The sequence below is a fragment of the Trichosurus vulpecula genome, chromosome 3 (genome assembly GCF_011100635.1).
Source record: "Trichosurus vulpecula isolate mTriVul1 chromosome 3, mTriVul1.pri, whole genome shotgun sequence".
Classification (NCBI taxonomy): domain Eukaryota; kingdom Metazoa; phylum Chordata; class Mammalia; order Diprotodontia; family Phalangeridae; genus Trichosurus; species Trichosurus vulpecula.
Genome location: NC_050575.1, coordinates 289,167,932 through 289,185,626, shown reverse-complemented (window position 1 = coordinate 289,185,626; position 17,695 = coordinate 289,167,932). Strand labels below are relative to the sequence as shown.

The 17,695-nt window shown below is 39.7% G+C and overlaps 1 protein-coding gene across 1 annotated transcript in view; it reads left to right on the top strand.

Moving 5' to 3' along the window:
- Window positions 1-45: 45 nt before the first annotated feature.
- Window positions 46-17,695, top strand: part of LOC118842498 (zinc finger protein 883-like) — a 39,342-nt gene continuing 21,692 nt past the window's right edge. Inside the window, exons 1-5 of the mRNA XM_036749978.1 lie at window positions 46-93; window positions 6,378-6,467; window positions 6,824-6,950; window positions 8,512-8,625; window positions 9,192-10,128. Coding sequence (XP_036605873.1) covers window positions 6,438-6,467; window positions 6,824-6,950; window positions 8,512-8,625; window positions 9,192-10,128 — 1,208 coding nt within the window. The 5' untranslated portion in view covers window positions 46-93; window positions 6,378-6,437. The remainder of the gene's footprint in view (window positions 94-6,377; window positions 6,468-6,823; window positions 6,951-8,511; window positions 8,626-9,191; window positions 10,129-17,695) is intronic.

Here is a 17,695-nt window from a genome sequence, read left to right as displayed (position 1 = left end):
GAGTCCGCGAGGGACGTTAGCGAGTGCGCAGGCGTCGTTCAGTGTAGGACCTGAAGACCGGGACTTGTGTGGACTGGCTTTCGTGGGACGGTGGTAAGCAAGCGTGTGTGTGCGTGTGTGTGTGTATCCGTATTATCTGTTTGTATGCGTAAGCGAACGTGTGTGTGTGTGTGTGTGTGTGTGTGTAGGTATCCGTATTGTCTGTTCGTGTGTCCGTATGTGTTATGTGTGTCCCGGTATGCCGCCTGAGGGAAGAGTGGTCAGCAGACACAGGATGGGATCTGAGGCACGGTCGCATTCGCACCCATGCCTTCAGACTCCTGTTGCAGTCTCTTCCCCTTTTCCGAAGAAAAGCCCAGCCCCTGGTGGCTCTGATACTGCAGCTCTTGTTTTGGGGGTGGGGAGGAGGGGAAGACTCACAGCTGCTGAAGGGAGGGTGCAAGAGGGACATAAAACCCCTCCGTTACCCCCATCCTCCTTCACGAAAGCCTGCTTGGAGCGGAGACGCGAATGCACTTTGAGGTCAGTTCAGGTCGGTGACTTTTCCAAGCAACACTTCTATTACTTCATAAATAAGGCTCTGATTGGGGCGTGAGGAGAGAGGAAAATACTGGTCAGTACAGATGAGGGAAGAACAAAAGCTGTCAAAAGGTACTTTTAATTAATGTAATACACTGTAAAATCTGGACGGCACCTACAGTGAGATCCAGAAGGGGACGTGTAAGTCCTCAATTCCAGCCCCGTAATATCACAAGTGAGGAAACTGAGGCCCAGACAGGTTAAATGACTCGGACAATATGAATCAGGCAGTAAGGTGCAGAGGTAGGGATTGAATTGGGTTAGATTCAGTGATGTTTCCACTGGGTCCTGCCATGAGTTGAAGCACAGAATTCCACAGAGGTACACACTGAGTCCTAGAGAGGGAAAATTAACTTGGCCATGTCAAATGGCTCCTACATCATTAAGCTTCTGATTCAAATTCCAATCCTTTTGCACTTCCCCCATTCCCTTCCTCTTTGTCTCACGGCTTCCAATCAAAAGTCTGATCATCGATGACAATTTTCTATTAATCAGTTTTAGAAATTGCTGAAGAGTGTTAATGATGCCTTTAAAATTTTCTGTCTGGACAGTGTCAACACTTCCTCATGCTTGGTCACTGCCCTCTCCTGAGAGGTGGTCCTGGTATTAGTAATGTTGTGTTAATGAACTGTCTACCCCATACACATTTAAATAGACACGTCTGGGGCAGCTAGGTGGTGCAGTGAGTAGAGCACACGGGCCTTGGAGTCAGGAGGACCTGAGTTCAAATCCAGCCTCAGACACTTGACACACTAGCTGTGTGACATTGGGCTAGTCACATAACCCCAATTGCCCTGCCCTACTCCCTCCTGGAAAAAAAAAATAGCCGTCACAAAGTGCTTCTGCTTATTTGTTAACTGAATTAAGACTATTTACCAATAAGTGAGACAAAGTAATTTATTAATAAGAAAGATTGTTTAGTAATAAAATAGTGAAAGTAACTGTACCAGTAAGTCTGGGAAAAATACCTCCTCTTTCCCAAGTCCAGGGGCCTTTTCTTATTTCGCATTCTACTTGAGGTCTCTCACCATGTGATTTGTAATCACCCACTCCTAGAAACTTTCTACTTTCTTGGCTTTCTTTCATGATATTCACTGTCCTGCTTCACCTTCTACCTCTCTGATCACTTCTGTGGCCCCTGTCCATCCTTTCATTCCTCTATGCAGGCTTCTGCCATCAGCTTCCTCTTATACTTTCTTCCTTCATGGTCTCCTCCACTCAGAGAGATAGTGTTAGCTCTTACTGTATCTGTATCCCTGTACTTTCTGTACTGTATCCCTGAAGTACTGCCTGAACTGCATATTTAACAAAATGCTTTGGTCATGCTTCTTCCCTACCATCCTGGCCCCCAGAAGAATTTTCTTTATCCTGGAGAGTTTAGAGTTGAGCATATAGACTATTTAAGAGTCTTCGACATGGAAAGTATAATTGAAGGTGTGAAAGAACCATAGAATTTGTACATGGAGAAAAGTGTAGGAGCAGAGACAGAATTTTGTGAGATATCCACAGGTAGGAGTGGGAGAAGGAAAGAGAGTGGGGAAACATCTTCCTAGAGTTTAGAACAATAACCAGGAAAGTCTTTCCTTCAAGGTCCAGCTTAAGTGCCACCTTGAAGCCTTTCCTAGTTCCCCTAGATAGAGAAATTCATGCCGTATTAACCACATTTTCCTTTTTTTTTTTTTTGGCTAAGTTAATTTAGATGGATAGATCAAAGGAGTATTGAAGATACAGGTTACCTAAATTCTGGCAAAGTTTTTGGCAAAGGCTCTTATGTGTGATGCTTGTGGACAAGAGAGATAAATGAGGACTGACAATATAGAGTCAGATGCAAAGAATAATGAGCGTTTGGCCTGGAAGAAGGTCTCTAGTGGAGTGCCCGAGGAATCTTCACTTGGCTTATGCTATTTAGCATTTTAATCATTTGTAGGATCCTAACATAGGATCATCGACTTATAGCTTGAAAGAACCTCAGAGGTCATCTAGTCTATCTCCTTCACTTTATAGATGAGGACGTTGAAGCCTACGAAAGTTAAGTGATTTGCCCAAAATCACTTAATCACAAAATCACACATGTAAAAAAACAAAACCCAGAATTCAAATTGAGGTTCTCTGGCTCCAAATCTAAAGTCCTTCCTATTGGATCATGCCCCTTCATTTCTTCAATAAAAGCATAAATTACATGTGTCAAACTTGCATATAGCACAAAGATAGTAAGGATAACTAACTCTTTGAATCTGAGTCAGGATCAAAAAAAAATTCCTGACAGGCCAGAACCAAATATAATAAAGCGGAGTTTATTATGGACAAATATAAAGTTTTGTTCAACAATCAAGTTTACACATAGGATTAAAAGTACAGAAGAAGAGACTGGAGGTGCAAAGGTTGGAGATAATTATTTTGTGACTTGGATGTTAGAGGATATGGGAGGTGATGAAATTCAGATCTAGGGACGCCAGCTTTAAAAAAGGAGGAGAAGATTGTTTTCCCTAGAAGTGACTGAAGTCAGACAGACATCAATAAAACATATCCTGAACAATTACCCCTTCCTCACAGACCGAAGGAAAGTGTGAGAGCAGAGACAGAGTCTCTCTGAGGTAAAATGGTAATCAGCAAGTTGCAACTGGATGATCTCATCTATAAATTCATCCATAGAAAGTGACGGTGTGAGGGGTAGTGAAACTGAGTCCTTAAAGAGCATATATATCTCAATATTTGAACTTTCTGTAGGGGCAGGAGGATTTAATTGGTCTACCTGCTTAGGATGACAGGGAATGAGTGTCTTTTTCTATGTTTCATATATGTGCATATATCTGTGTAAGTATATGGTCTTTGTTTCCTATGTGTGCATGGACACATGTAAGCACTGAAGCAAATTAAATGATTCACTCATTTTTGCTTTCAGTGATCAGATCTAGTAGAAACATTTTTATTACTGAATATTCAAACAATTGTTTGGAAAATTGTTGCCTTTTAGAGATTCCTTTCCATTAGCCAACTGTACCGATTTGACACAAGTCTGAATCTTATAGACTCTGGTGAAAAGTCCTCATGGAAAATGCTAGAAACTTCTACCTTATTGCCTTATAAATTACCATATACCGTTAGGAATAAATAAACATTTATTAAGCACCTAGTATGTTTCTGGCACTTTGTATCCAGAGTTAGGGAATACAAAGAAAGGCAAAAGGCAGTGCCTACTCTCCAGCCAGGGTTTTACATTAAAATGACAACTTAGGAGCAATATTTATCGCAGATACGTAGTGGTTTTCTGAGAATAAGCTAATTTACATCTCATATATATTAAAATGCTAATGTTTTAAGATATAGTGTATGTTAAATATTAGCAGATAGATTTTTCTTTTAATCAACAATACTGGTGTAGCTTTTAAATGTCAAGTCTTGAAAAATGTAGTTAGCCATATGTATTTATTAATTTCAATTTTCTATAAATATGTGATCCTAATATTTTGCTTCCGAAATATCCCAGTGGAGGGGCAGAAAGGTGGCACAGTGGAGAGAGAACTGGCCCTGGAGTCAGGAAGACTCGAGTTCAAATCCGACCTCAGACACTTGACGCTTACTAGCTTGAGAAAGTCACTTAACCCCGATTGCCTTGCAAAAAAGCAGGGGAAAAAAAAGATCCCAGTGGAACTCTATGCTTGCCAAACAGTAGTGCCACATTGTTTTCTTATGCTCATATTTCTGTGTTTTGGATCCTTGACTTTCTTTACATACAGTTCCTTGAGGCTGGACCAAGCAACTGTGTGGTTTATCCTTTTTAAGGCCGATTTTCCCCCCTTTATGACTTTATCAGTCCTTGATAGAAACTAGTGATCCAGCCTTTGTGGCTCCAGAGGATTTGTGCTCTTTCAGGGAGAAAAATATTTATACTCTATTCCCCCAGCCTCTACTTGCCCAAAAGTCCCTTTGGGCAAGGTCCTGATCCTCTGTTGATCTCCAGATTCCTTAATTCCTTGCTCTACAGGGAAAACTTGGGTTCCTGAAGAGAATTCCATTCAGCTTAGAAATACAATCAAGAAGACACGTTTGATGGACCTTCAGGTAGTTTCAATACCAGGAGGGACCAAGGCCTTGACAGACACCAAACCTACTTCAGGAGATGGGATGTCCATGTTTGAAGCTAGAGGTTCATACAAAGAAAATTCCATTCCTTCCAATGCCAGGGTAATTTCTGACCATCATGCCCAAGGAGTTGGATTGGAAGCATGAGGTCCAGAGAACAGTGAGAAGTTGGAGAATTTGACCCAAAGGCCTTTACCAAATAGAGGTGAGAATGGTAAAAAAAAAAAAAAATGAAACTTGGGGCAAAGAAAAGGGCCACAACTGGATCATGGCTTTTCCCTGTTCTTACTGATTGAGCATATTTGAGGATTCATCTATTACTATTGAAATTAAGGTAAACTGAGGCACAAAGTTCCAAGCAAAATTTGCTGGCGAGGCTAGCAATTACCAATAAAAGGGATCTTTAGCTCCTCAGAAAGCCAAGAGACCCGAAATAAGGGCAAACGGATCGTTTTTACGGACAAAAAGAGGAGCATCCAAAAACTAGAAGGTGGCATGACAGATGGGAGATGTTCTCCTCCATTATTGGTTACAAAGCTTCTAGCATCATAGATGAAGAAAAGTTGGCTATGAAACCTGAAGCATCACGGGCATGAGGAACAATATGATTGGCTAGATATTAAGAATGAGCAGCTAGCAATGACCCCCTCCTTCCATCCTTTCACTAATGTTCATTGTTTGAGTTCACCTGCAAGTACAGTTTAGACATGGTGGACCAGATTCCCTGGTGTTCACCTGCCTCCTTCAAGGATAACAGATTTCCTTGAGGCAAGAATAGAGCAGTGATTAGCAGGAGAACTGAACTTCTAAGCTTAACTCAAAGAAAATGAGGGATTTACAGGAAAGTTGAATTTCCACACTTAACTCTGAGACCAAAGAAATATGACTTAGGTAGTTACAGAAATGGTGGCAGTGATACAGAATGGAGTCAATGACAGAATCAATTTGATTTTCCCAATTTTCACCTCATAGGGCTTCTGTATCATGTCCTTTAGTTTTCCCCGCCTCCTTTCATTTTCCCTGCAGGCAGATCTTTTAAACCCCTTACTCAATGGAGACCATCCCTGCACTGCCTGGAGCCGCAGAGGGGAAGAGTGGCTTATTTTATAACACCATCTTTCCTTCATTTGTGCAGCTATAAGGCGATCTGGTTATAAATTATCATGTTGCCAAGGATGGCTGGGCTAAGGGGGCCTCATAAAGATGGGAGCCAGGCAAGGACTATTGTCACTGATACTGGGGGGAGGACTTCACTGGTATCTATCAGAGAAGATAAGCAGTAGTGTTGGGACCTCTGAGTCATTCAGTGGAGGTTTACATCACTGTGTATAATCATAGGATGAAGGGTAAAGCCTGAGAAAGAATAGACTGCTTCTGTTAAGAGCATAATCCATTCATTGTCCTGCACTCCAAAAACCTAGAGAGATCTCTTTAGAGGTTTCTTCCCTTTCTTTCTTAAATCTGTATATCTGTGAAATAAAATGGGCAATAGCTAGAATTCCTTATCATTAAAAGTCTGTCACATGCTACTGTTTTGCATACTTTTCCATCTCTTTCTTATCTCCTAGGACTTAACCAAGAATGATGTGACATAGACAGGATATAATGTATGACATATACTAAGAAATAATGAAAAATGACTTTCATAAGTCATTTATGGAATCACCATAAAACAAGACCAGACCCCCTCAATGTCTCTTTCTTTTCTTCCCCAGCCCCCAGTTCTTAGGACCCTGCCTTTTTGTAAGAGAAAAAGGACAGAAGAAGAGGGAATAATGACAATGTTCCTGGCTGTCAGATACCAGGTGAATGGGGTTTTTCTCTCTCCCCTGAAAATGCTGTCATAATTTGCAGAGTATGGCAACTTTCTTCACTCTCCATGGATCTTCTCCACCCGAAAGGGATGTGAGGAATATCTCTCTTTAATGAGTCCCTTCCTCAGTAGGGTGCAGTGATAGGCACAATGACACAGAGTCAAGGTGTCCTTCTACCTTAGGTCACAGGCCTCTACTTTTGCCCTTACCCCACAGTACACAGAGCCCTTAACATTGCCAGGACCACTTCCTATCAATCCCCTCTGTCTCTCCAAATGTTTTCAGTTTTGCCCCTTTCCCTGGGGTTATGGTTTCCATGGCTGAGCAAGGATGTTCTTGTATTTTAGGAATCAGTGACATTCAAGGATGTAGCTGTGAACTTTAGCCAGGAGGAGTGGGGACAGCTGAACCCTGCTCAGAGGAATCTGTACAAGGATGTGATGCTGGAGAACTACAGAAACCTCATCTCACTGGGTAAGAGAGGCTTCCACCCTGGGATCTAACATCTGCCCCATATTAAAACATTCCTCTGTTAACTGGCAGTGAGCACAAAGATGTGCCTGGAGTTAATTCTGTTTCACTGTGACTGTGTCTGAAGTGTGGTCACACAAGAGATACTTAGAGAAACTACTTTGAAACCTTGCTGCACTGGGATATAACTGAAGGTAACAATGAAATCTTGCTGTTTGCTCAGGGACCAGGGAAAGGTGGGATCCCAGAGACCTTTTTGAGAGATCTGAGTCTCCAGAATAAGAAAACACAGAGGAGCAGGTACAGGGTAGAAGAAGCTCTTGGACTTAGAAGGGTGGGAGCAAGGACTCAAAAGGAAGTAGAATAGTCACCTGTTGAGTCAGAACTGGCAGAGGGGAAAACAAGGGCATGGGGCAGAGCTCCTTGGAATAGTTCAGAATGATGGGAGAACAGAACATCCAGTAGGCATTAAGATGTATAGTGAAGCCAATAGGCCAGTGCTACAGAATATGGAACAATAGGCAGAGGAAAAAAATAGAATTTCCTGAGTCCTGGGTGGGAGGGGGGAACTCTAATTTAAAAAGGTGAGATGGCTGCATTATCTGTATTTTGTTCTGTTGTGTTTTTTAGTATTTTGGACATGTGCCCTAAGTAGAAGAGAAACTTTTAATTCTAAAACCTATATTTTAGGATAGGGTGTACTACAGAAAGGTAGTGTGGCTTAGGACTGGTGACAAGGAAGTGACTAGACTAAAGAAAATGAAGAGTTCTAAGGCTCTATAAACACAAGCCTCAGCGATGATATGATGGAGCCTGCTGGAAGAGGGAAATTTTTTTTGTGTGGCCAGGGGGTGGGGGAAGGGGAACTACCTAAATTAATTGAAGTCCAGTACTCTCAAGATCTTTTAGGCACTCAATATTTAGGCACTTCCAATACTTGGAAGCTGAACCTGACAAAATAAAAAACAGAACCATAGCGGGAGGGGAAACTTCAGCGGACACTATTAAACAAGTGAGCAGAACTAAGAGAACAATTTACACAGAAACAGCAATATTGTAGAAAAAAAAATTAGCATCAAAAGATTCTGGAACTCTGATTAATGCAAGGACCCACCATAGTTCCAAAGGACTCCCGGTGAAACATTGTGTCTACCTCCAGATGGAGGGCTGAGGGACTCAGGTGTATGAAAACAGGGGACGTGTTTTCAGTGGGATGGTCTGGGTCCCTGCTGGTGCCACATCAGTAATTATAAAAGTATTTCACAGAGCTCAGGAGTGAATAGAAAGACCGAGATATTATAAAGAGTTAATGAGTGTATATGAATGTGTGTCACAATTACATTGGTGACTTCTGGGATAGTTCTGTGTTTTTGGACAAAGTTCTATGACCGTGGCTAAATGGCTTAGCCTCAGTTTCCACATTTCTAAATTGGTGATAATCAAGCCTATCATATTGACTTCATGGGTTTATAACAACATTGTGACAGTGTATGTAAAGGATTTGTAAACAGTGCCATCCATGTGTAAATGTTGGCTGATACTGACATTTCCTTTCCATTAATAGGACTTCCCATAGCTAAACCTGATGTGATCTTCCAGCTGGAGCAAGGCAAAGAGCCGTGGTTACTTGGTCTGCCAAGAGCTAAAGAAAGAGAGTCGCCAAAAAATTCTTCTTTGGGTGAGTGATTGGGAGCCAGAAATAAAGAAATCACTAGAAGTACAGCCTAGTAGCTTGGTGAGAGGTCGCTATTCTCAGTGGTCTCAAGGCTTACTACAGTTGTTATTGCCATGAGCAGCCCAGGCAGGACAGCTGTGTCTCCTTTCTTTCCCATTTCTTTCATTTGTGATTCCTCTTCTTCCCTTTGCATGTGTCTTTTACTATCTACTAGCGCTTCTTCTCAATTTGCCTTTCCCTACTCCCCTACTGACTGAAAGTTAATTTTTCTGGATTGCATCATATCATTCATTCTCTGCTCCTCTGCTTACTCATTAGACTCTACATTGCTCTGATGACTGTGCCCTGGATTTCATGTTTGCTGCTCACTTGGCTTAGGGAGCTAGTCACTTTTCTCAAGCTTCTTAATGAGCAAAGTGCCCAATACCCATTTTTGTTTCCTGCTTCCTATATTCTGCCTCTCTAGGTGTTTGGGGGCATTATTTTCAGTTTCATTATCCTTTCTACTCATTTTCTTTTTTTTTACAGCACAGAGAACAGATTATAGTTGTGTTTTCTCTTGGTTTCAGACTGGAAGAGTCATAAGACCCAGAAGTCATCTCCAAAGCAGAAAATTTCACAAGTAGAATCATTAGGAACATTAATAGTAAACTCTGCATGTAGAGGAGTTCGTGTACGTGGTGGCACATTGGACAGGAAGAAGGAGAACTCTGAAGGGGAGGCATGGGAGACATTCCTTTCCCATCAGAGAGATTCTAGGCAACTATTAATTATTCCCCCCCAAAACACCACTAAGGAGCAAAGCCAAGAATTTAGCCAATGTGGGGAAACTATTGCCTGCTCATCCATTACTCAACATCAGAGAAGTCATACTGGAGAGAGTCCCTATGAATGTAATGAATGCGGGAAAATCTTTAGCTGGAAATGCAATCTAACACGACATCTGCTAACACATACTGGAAAAAAGCCTTACAAATGTAAGGAATGTGGAAAATCCTTCTTGAACCATTCTTACCTTACGTCCCATAAGCGAATTCATACTGGAGAGAAGCCCTATGAATGTGGTGAATGTGGAAAAGCCTTCTCTAAACATTCATCCCTTACTGAACATGAGAGAATTCATACTGGAGAGAAGCCTTATAAATGTAATCGTTGTGGAAAAGCTTTCAGACATAGAAGTGCCATTATGAGACATCATATGACTCATACAGGAGACAGTCCCTATAAATGTAGCGAATGTGGGAAACCATTCTTAAACCCTTCATCCCTCATGGTTCATGAAAGAATTCATACTGGAGAGAAGCCCTATGAATGTGATGAATGTGGAAGAGCCTTTGCTAGGCATTCATCCCTTTCTCTACATCAGAGGATCCATACTCAAGAGAAGTCCTTTGGATGTGATGAATGTGGAAGAACCTTCTTTGACTTTCCATCACTTACTCGACATCAAAAGATCCACTCTGGAGAGAAACCCTACTTATGCAGTGTGTGCGGAAAAACTTTTTGTAGCAAGGCATCAATCATCCAACATCAGAGACGTTATGCCAGAGAGTGACCCTGAGAATGTGATGTCTTAGGCAGAGCCTCAGTTAGGTTTATCATTTTGTGAAATACCAAAGAGTCAACTTTGCACAAGATTGGTGCTGCCCAAAACAAATATTTTCCATATGTACTTCCCCTAAGCTGATAATACTGGTAGTGGTGGTCTTAAAAGGATAAAATTCAGTGTTGGGAAGGCTGTGAAAAAACAGGCCCATTCTAACAGTACTGATAGATCCATGAACTGGTGCCTCCTTTTGAAAGCATTATATACTATCTGCAAAACTTTATAGCTTTTTATTTAGTCATTCTAGTACCAGAACTATACCCTAAGAATGTTATATATGTGAAGAGGAGGGAGGGGAGGAGGAAAAGAAAGGCCTAGCTCTACAAAACTATTCACAGTGCATTGGGAAATTTAGTATATTAACATATAGGACTATTATTGCAGTATCAGAAGTGGCAAATATGAAGAACACAAAGAAGTATCAGAAGACTTATAAAGTGATGCTTAGAAAAGAACAGAAAAGAAAGAAGAACCACAATTATTTAGATCCTGACTAAGTTGTGTATATAACAGTTACCAAAAAATCCATAAAAAATTCAAAGGGGGGGAATGGAAACAAGATTATTTTGATATTTTTTTTAACATACACATTTTAAGTATTTTTAAACTACCTATATGTTTAAAGTTTCACATGCAATCTTATTTTTTAAAAAAATGTTTTTCTTTATTTGAATATTTTTATTGATTAGATTTATACAGGTATTTTATTACTTCAGTGGATCTCTTGTCTCATTAACGTGAGTACTCTGTCCAGCAATTCAGATCATCACCCCTATATGCCTTACATTCCTTTTTGACTTGTGTCCCAAAAGTTTTCATAAAATCTTTATCCAAGGCCCAATCCAAATGATGGAGGTGCAGCAGAAAATGCTCAAGTATTATCCCTTGTACTTTCTACGTGACCTCCCCACTTGTAATTCATATCTGTGACAGTATCTTATATGAGGGTTTTATTATGTAATTTGATGTTATTAAAATGTTGAAGTCCATTATCTCTATCACTTATGTTTTCATTACCCTTTATATGGCCTCCAGTTTTGATTCCTTTATTAACCATCTAGTCCAATCTATGCATGAAAGGAATCTATACTATAACATAGCCAAAAAGTGGTCATCCAACTATTACTTGAAGACCTCTAAGGAGGCACTACTCACCACCTTTCTAGATAGTCCATTCTCCTTTCAGACACTAGCTCACATTGTTGGGCTGTTTTTCCTGAATTTAATTCTAAATTTGGCCAATTGTTTCAATTTCTACCCATTGTTCCTAGTTCTCTCCTTTAAGGCCAAATAGTTCTCTATACATGACAGCCCTTGACATATGTAAAGACAATTCTAATGTACCCCCAACTCTTATCTTCTCTAGGTTAAACATACCCTCTTCCCTTCAACTGATTCTCATATGTATAAATTCAAGGCCCTTCATCTTGGATGTCATTGTAAGTTCTCCAGTTTGTCAATGTCTTTCTTAAATGAAGTGGTGCTTAGAACTGAACACAATATTCCAGATGAAGTCTGATGACAACAGAGTACAGTGGGACTGTAACCTCCTTATTCCTAGAAGCCATGTCCCTCTTACATGGAACCGAAGATCACATTAGTTTCATTTGCTGTTAAATCACACTACTGACTGAAACTGAGCTTGCAGTCCACTAAAATCCCCAGATCTTTTTCAGAACACTTTTCTATCCATGTCTACCCCCATCTTACAAAGTTGGGAATTGTTTTGTACCCAAGTGCAAGAATTCTCATTTATCTCTATTGAATATCATATTAGATTCATCCTAATGCTATAGCCCAGGGCTTCTTAACCTTTTTTGTGTGTGTCATGGGCCCCTTCTCAGAGTAATGTTTTAAAAAATGAAATAGGATTGCTAAAAAAATCAGTTATGGTGACACATGCCTGTAATCTCTGCTACTGTTGGAGGCTGAGACTGGTGGATTTGCTTGAGTTGAGGACTTATTTGCTGCAGTAGAACTAAAACTGATCAGGGGACAAACCAGCCCATGTTGGAAAAACAGCAGGTTAAAGCTTCAATGCTGATAAATATTGGCCCCTGGGACTGGCCACTTCAAGCCTAGGTGAAATAGGGAGACCCAATCTCCCCTTCCCCCATCAAAAAAAGTTACAAAAGAAACAAATTATACTAAAATATAGTTCTCAAAATTTATTTTTTAAAGGTTCATTTATCTCAGGTTAAGAACCTGTTGGTGTCCCAGTTACTTCCTTCTTCTATTTGACTTGGGAGATATACACAGGCAGCCTTCTTTTCCCTCCTTTTAATGTAAAATCCCTTTGATTTGAAAGACATTTGGTAAATACATTTTTATCCACATTTGTTAGGTACACTCCAGCTCTGACCAGGATTACCTGCATTGTAAGACATGATCCAGAAATGCAAACCTCTTCCTCAAGCACCACCTTCTTAGCCAGCTGTTTATTTCCCAAATTAAATTTTCTCTTGTATTCTTTGTCATCAATGGGTAATAGTGAGGAAAATACAGCTTGTGTCCCTGTGATCTTCAGTTTTTTGCCCAAGGCTTAATAATTGTTGACTCTTCTTTTAGGTTTCTTCTGGTGGTTCTATTTGTGCCAATGTGAAACATCAGAGGTGGGTAATTTTCATTCATTATGATAAGTCTTGGAGATTCTCTATGTTGTGAATATGTGGAAGGCAACAGAGCTTCCTATTGTTATCAGGGTGACCAATAGCTGTCTCAGTATGCCTGATCACCGACTACCACCACTCTTCTTCCAGAAAATCTTTCACTTAATAGTTTCCGTGGCTCTATTATCAGAGCATCCAACTATCTCCTCTTTAGGACAAACCTCAAATCCATTAAAAATATTTTTTGATTAAATATTTCTTTCCTGGCTCCTCCTCCTTAAAACAACAACAAAAACCCTTGTAACAAATATGCATAGTCAAGTGAAACAAATTTCCACATTGGCTCATAAAAGGGTACGTTTTTTCCTGCATCTTGAGCCCATCACTTCTTTATCAGGATGTGGGTAGTAATTCTTCATCATTTGTCCTCTGGATTCATGGCTAATCATTGCGTTGATCAGAGTTCTTTAATCTTTCAAAGTTGTTTATCCTTACAATGTAGCTGTTACTGTATAACTTGTCTTCCTGGTTCTACTCACTTAACTCAGTTCATACAAATCTTTCAGGTTTCTCTGAAACCACTTCTTTTTTTTTTAATTTTTCTTGTGGAACAACAGTTTGCCATTTTATTCAAATACCATAATTTATTCAGCCATTCTCTAATTCATGGACACTCCCTTGGTTCTTTGCCATTATGAAACAAAAAAACTACAATATGGGTTTCTTTCTAATTTCTTTTCTTCTTTGAATATAGGTCTAGAAGTTTTATTATTAGGTCAAAGGGTATGCACAGTTTAGCAGCTTTTTCTACATAGCTCTAAATACTGTAACTTTTCGGAATGATTGTATCAATTTACAAGTCTGTGAGAAATGCGTTAATATATGTTTTCCCAAAGCCCCTCTAATAGTTGTCATCTTCCATTTTTTGATCAACTCTGCCACCTTGGATCTCTTTTTTAAAGTTCTCATTGGGCTTTCCCTTCCTTTTCTCCTCTGTGTAACACTTCTATTCATTATCCTGACAAAGACCAAGTTTCCCTTCCTCCACTCTTTTAATCCATTGAAGCTTTACTTCCATTTTCTTGAGCAACTAATTAGTCTCCCTTACAACCTGGAGTATGGAGAAGTATTCTTCCAATCATTTCACCTCCTCTAGGAGGGAGATCTTCCTATATTTAGAACACTGATAATAGCCACTATGACAGAAAAACAAGCATGACACACTCAATGCAAGTGACTGCACAATTTCTCCTCTTCGTAATAGATTTTCAGCTTTGACTCTTAAAACTATTTGTGGGTGTTTACACTTCAATCCTAATCATCTGATTAAAATTCTTCAAAATTCTTAATTTTAAAGGCAAGACTTTACACAACCTCACCTACTAAACCATCCTACCAATTTACTTAACCTTCTCTCTGTTCCACTTATCTCTTCTTACTTACCCTTTGCCTTGTCTCCCCAACTTTTTATCCTTCTTAAGTTTATCTTTTCATGTTCCTCTCCCTAGTCCTCCCTGATCTTTTATGGCATCTTTAATTGTCCTTGATCTTGCTACTACTCTTATAACCTGGATATAGACTTTGGAGCAGTAACTGGGCCTAGAGATTGCTCTCCTTCAAATTTTCCTCAATTTCTCCCCAAATTTGCCAAGTTTATCCTCCCTAGATTCAATTTCTGGCATACTACACTAGCCCAAACCACTTCAAGCCACCTGCACAATTTTCTTCTTTTTGGACTCAAGTCTCTATCTCTTCTCCTGCCTCTTCCACAACCTTCCTCAGAAACCTGAAGTGATGAGCTATTTGTAGTTACATGATTCTTTGACTATGGCAACCACAAAATTATATTTATAATAAACAACCACCACCAAAGCACCATATACTCAGAGACTAAGTCCCCTTGTCCGCCAAGACATAGGTTCTGGGTTCAAGTAACAAAGTTACTACCTTGTTCACCTTAAGTTGATCTAACTACAGGGTTCACTGAACAACATATAAACCATGTGGATATAGTCATACAGGAAGGGTACAAAGAAATGTACCTTCACTTCTCTTCCATCCTTCCCCATATCTATTTTGTCCAGGGAGATGAAACTCCCTCCAAGGTCAGCTATTCAGACCTAGCCCAATCACTGACCCACTTAGCTTATGTGCCATGGTTTATGGTAGATGAAGGGATCCAAATGCTCTAATTTAGAGTAAGCAAATCTGAAACACCTTTGAATACCCCAGTTATGAATTAATCAGATGAACACTGGCTCCTGTATATTTATTAATACCTCTAGCTCAAGGGTTCTTAAGCTGGGGTTTATAAATTTACTTTTTTAAATTTGATAATTATATTTCAATACTCTTGGCTTCCTTTGTAATATGCTCTATTTTATTTTATGCATTTAAAAACAGTATTCTAAGAAAGGGTCCGTAGGCTTCACTAGAGTGCCAGAAAGGGTCTATGACACAATAAAAGCTAAGAACCCCTACTCTAGCTGTACCTACATATACCCCTCCTCTTACTGAAGTGGCCTACAACAGAAATACTCCTTCCATCTAATCACAAGGATTTGGGCCCTACATCATTTCGTGATAGTACCAAAGCTGAAGCAATGTCTATGATGATGAGTTTCCTGGCAATGAACTTTTCCTTGGGGAAGTGGGGAGTGGGAGGCAAGAGGGAATGATGATGGAAGAGTGGAATCTAAAAAGATCCTGAATCATAAATGGAGAGAGTCATAGTGCCTGTGAGTATCAAGTAAAGTGATATGTGTGAAGCTTTGGCAAACTTTAAGCACCATAAAATGCCACCTAAAGTGTCTCCTAGGACACCAAGAAATCTAGTTAGAATGAGTAGGGTCTGTTTCATTTACTATGTTTGTATCCCCAGTGCCTAGCACAGTCCCTGGGCTATAATAGGCTTTTAATAAATACTTGCTGATTAAGGGGCATGCTCATGTCATACAGCTAGTATGGCTCAGGAACAGAACTAGAAACCAGGTTCTATTGACTCCAGGCCTAGTTATCTATCCTTTATGCAAATGTTGCAACTATTTAAACCTATACATTATAGAAACGTTGCTGATCTGCATCAGCATAAGGATTTTCCACATTGGGAGGTCCCAGTACAAAACAGATAAGTGGTCAAAAGGTATCAACAACAATTTTCAAAAGAGGAATTGCAAACCATTAACAACCATATGGAAGAATGTTCTAAATCACAAATAATAGAGAGAAATGCAAGTCAAAGTAATAATAAGACATCACCTTGCACCCATTAAATTGGCAAAGATGATAAAAGATGGAAATCATGTTGGCAGGGTTGTAAAAGGACAGGCACACAAAAAAGCACAGTTGATAGGCTGAGAATTTATACCGCCATTCTAGAGAGCAATTTGGAATTATGTAAATAAAGTATCTAAAGTGTCCATACCTTTTAAATGAGATATTCTAGTGTTAAGCATATATACTTCAAGAAGGTCACTGATAAAAAGAAAATCTTTGTATGCACCAAAATATAGCAGCACTTTTTGTGGTAGCAAAAACAAAAAACAGAAACTGGAAAAAAATGTTCCCTGATTGGGGAATGACTAACCAAATCGTAGTACATGAATATAAATGGAACATTACTGTACTGTAAGAATCAAGAAATAGAAGGACTATAAAGGAGCGTGGAAAAACTTGAATGATGCAAAATGAAGTAATCAGAGTGAAGAAAAATGATATGCATAATGAGGACAACAATATAAGAAGACCAAAAAACAACCACAAAACAAAAATGAATTTTGTGAAATTGTAAAGAATGATCTTCATCCCAAATAAAAAATATATGAAAATACCTCTTCTGTCTCCTTTGCAGAGCTCAAGGTCTGTATGGTATGGAATTTTGCACCTATTATAAGATTTTTTAGTGTATTGATTGATTTTGTTGAATTTTTTTCTTTTCTCCCTTTTTTTTTTCCTTTGTGAACGTTTTTGGTGGTTGTTGTTCATAAGGAATGACTGGGAGGGGGAGGAAAGGGATTTAAAGGGAAATTTGGTTGATGTGCAAAACAAAAGATTTCAATAAGAATCTATAAAAGGAAAGAAGGAAGAAAAGAAGAAAGGAAGAAAGAAAAAGAAAGAAAGAAAGAAGGAAAGAAAGAAGAAGGAAGGAAGAAAAAAAGAAAGAGAAAGAAAGAAATGAAAGAAAGAAAACAAAGGGAAATATAGGTCCAATCCTACCCACTCCTCAAAAGCTTATTACCTTCAAAGAGATTACAAATAAATAGGGGTAATCAGGCAGTACACAAAGCTGATATCAATGAGAATAGTCAAGGGCGTAAGATGGTCAAAGGTCTATAGACCAGATGAAGCCTAGATCATCTCTGGCTGACATAACCAGGGGATTCATGGAAGACGCAGTTTGAACTAGGTCTTGAATGGGTCATCTCCAGTCATCCTGATGAATGTCTGGTCACTGGACCCAGATGGCTCTGGAGGAGAAAGTGAGGCTGGTGACTTCGCACAGCTCTCTCTCATTCAAATCGGTCAACTGCAAGTCATGTCATCATTCCCCTGATGCCATGGTCCTCTTCGAGAATGAAGGACAAACACAGCCTGAAATAAGGCAGGATGTCAGTTGGAATGGATGGAAGGGAGGGACCTGCCACCAGTGCAAGGAACAAGATGAAAGGTGAAGAGAGGGTGAACCGCTGGAATCCTGTCTGGGACAGCAAGTAGTTTAATTGGTTGGTATAAAATGAAGACTCTCTGTACTTCCAATGTTCTAGTGTAGAAGGTATACTGCACCAGACTAGATCACCTCTAAGGTCTCTTGTTACTCTAAGACCAGGGGATGAAATGAATGTTAAAACTCTGCTAAATC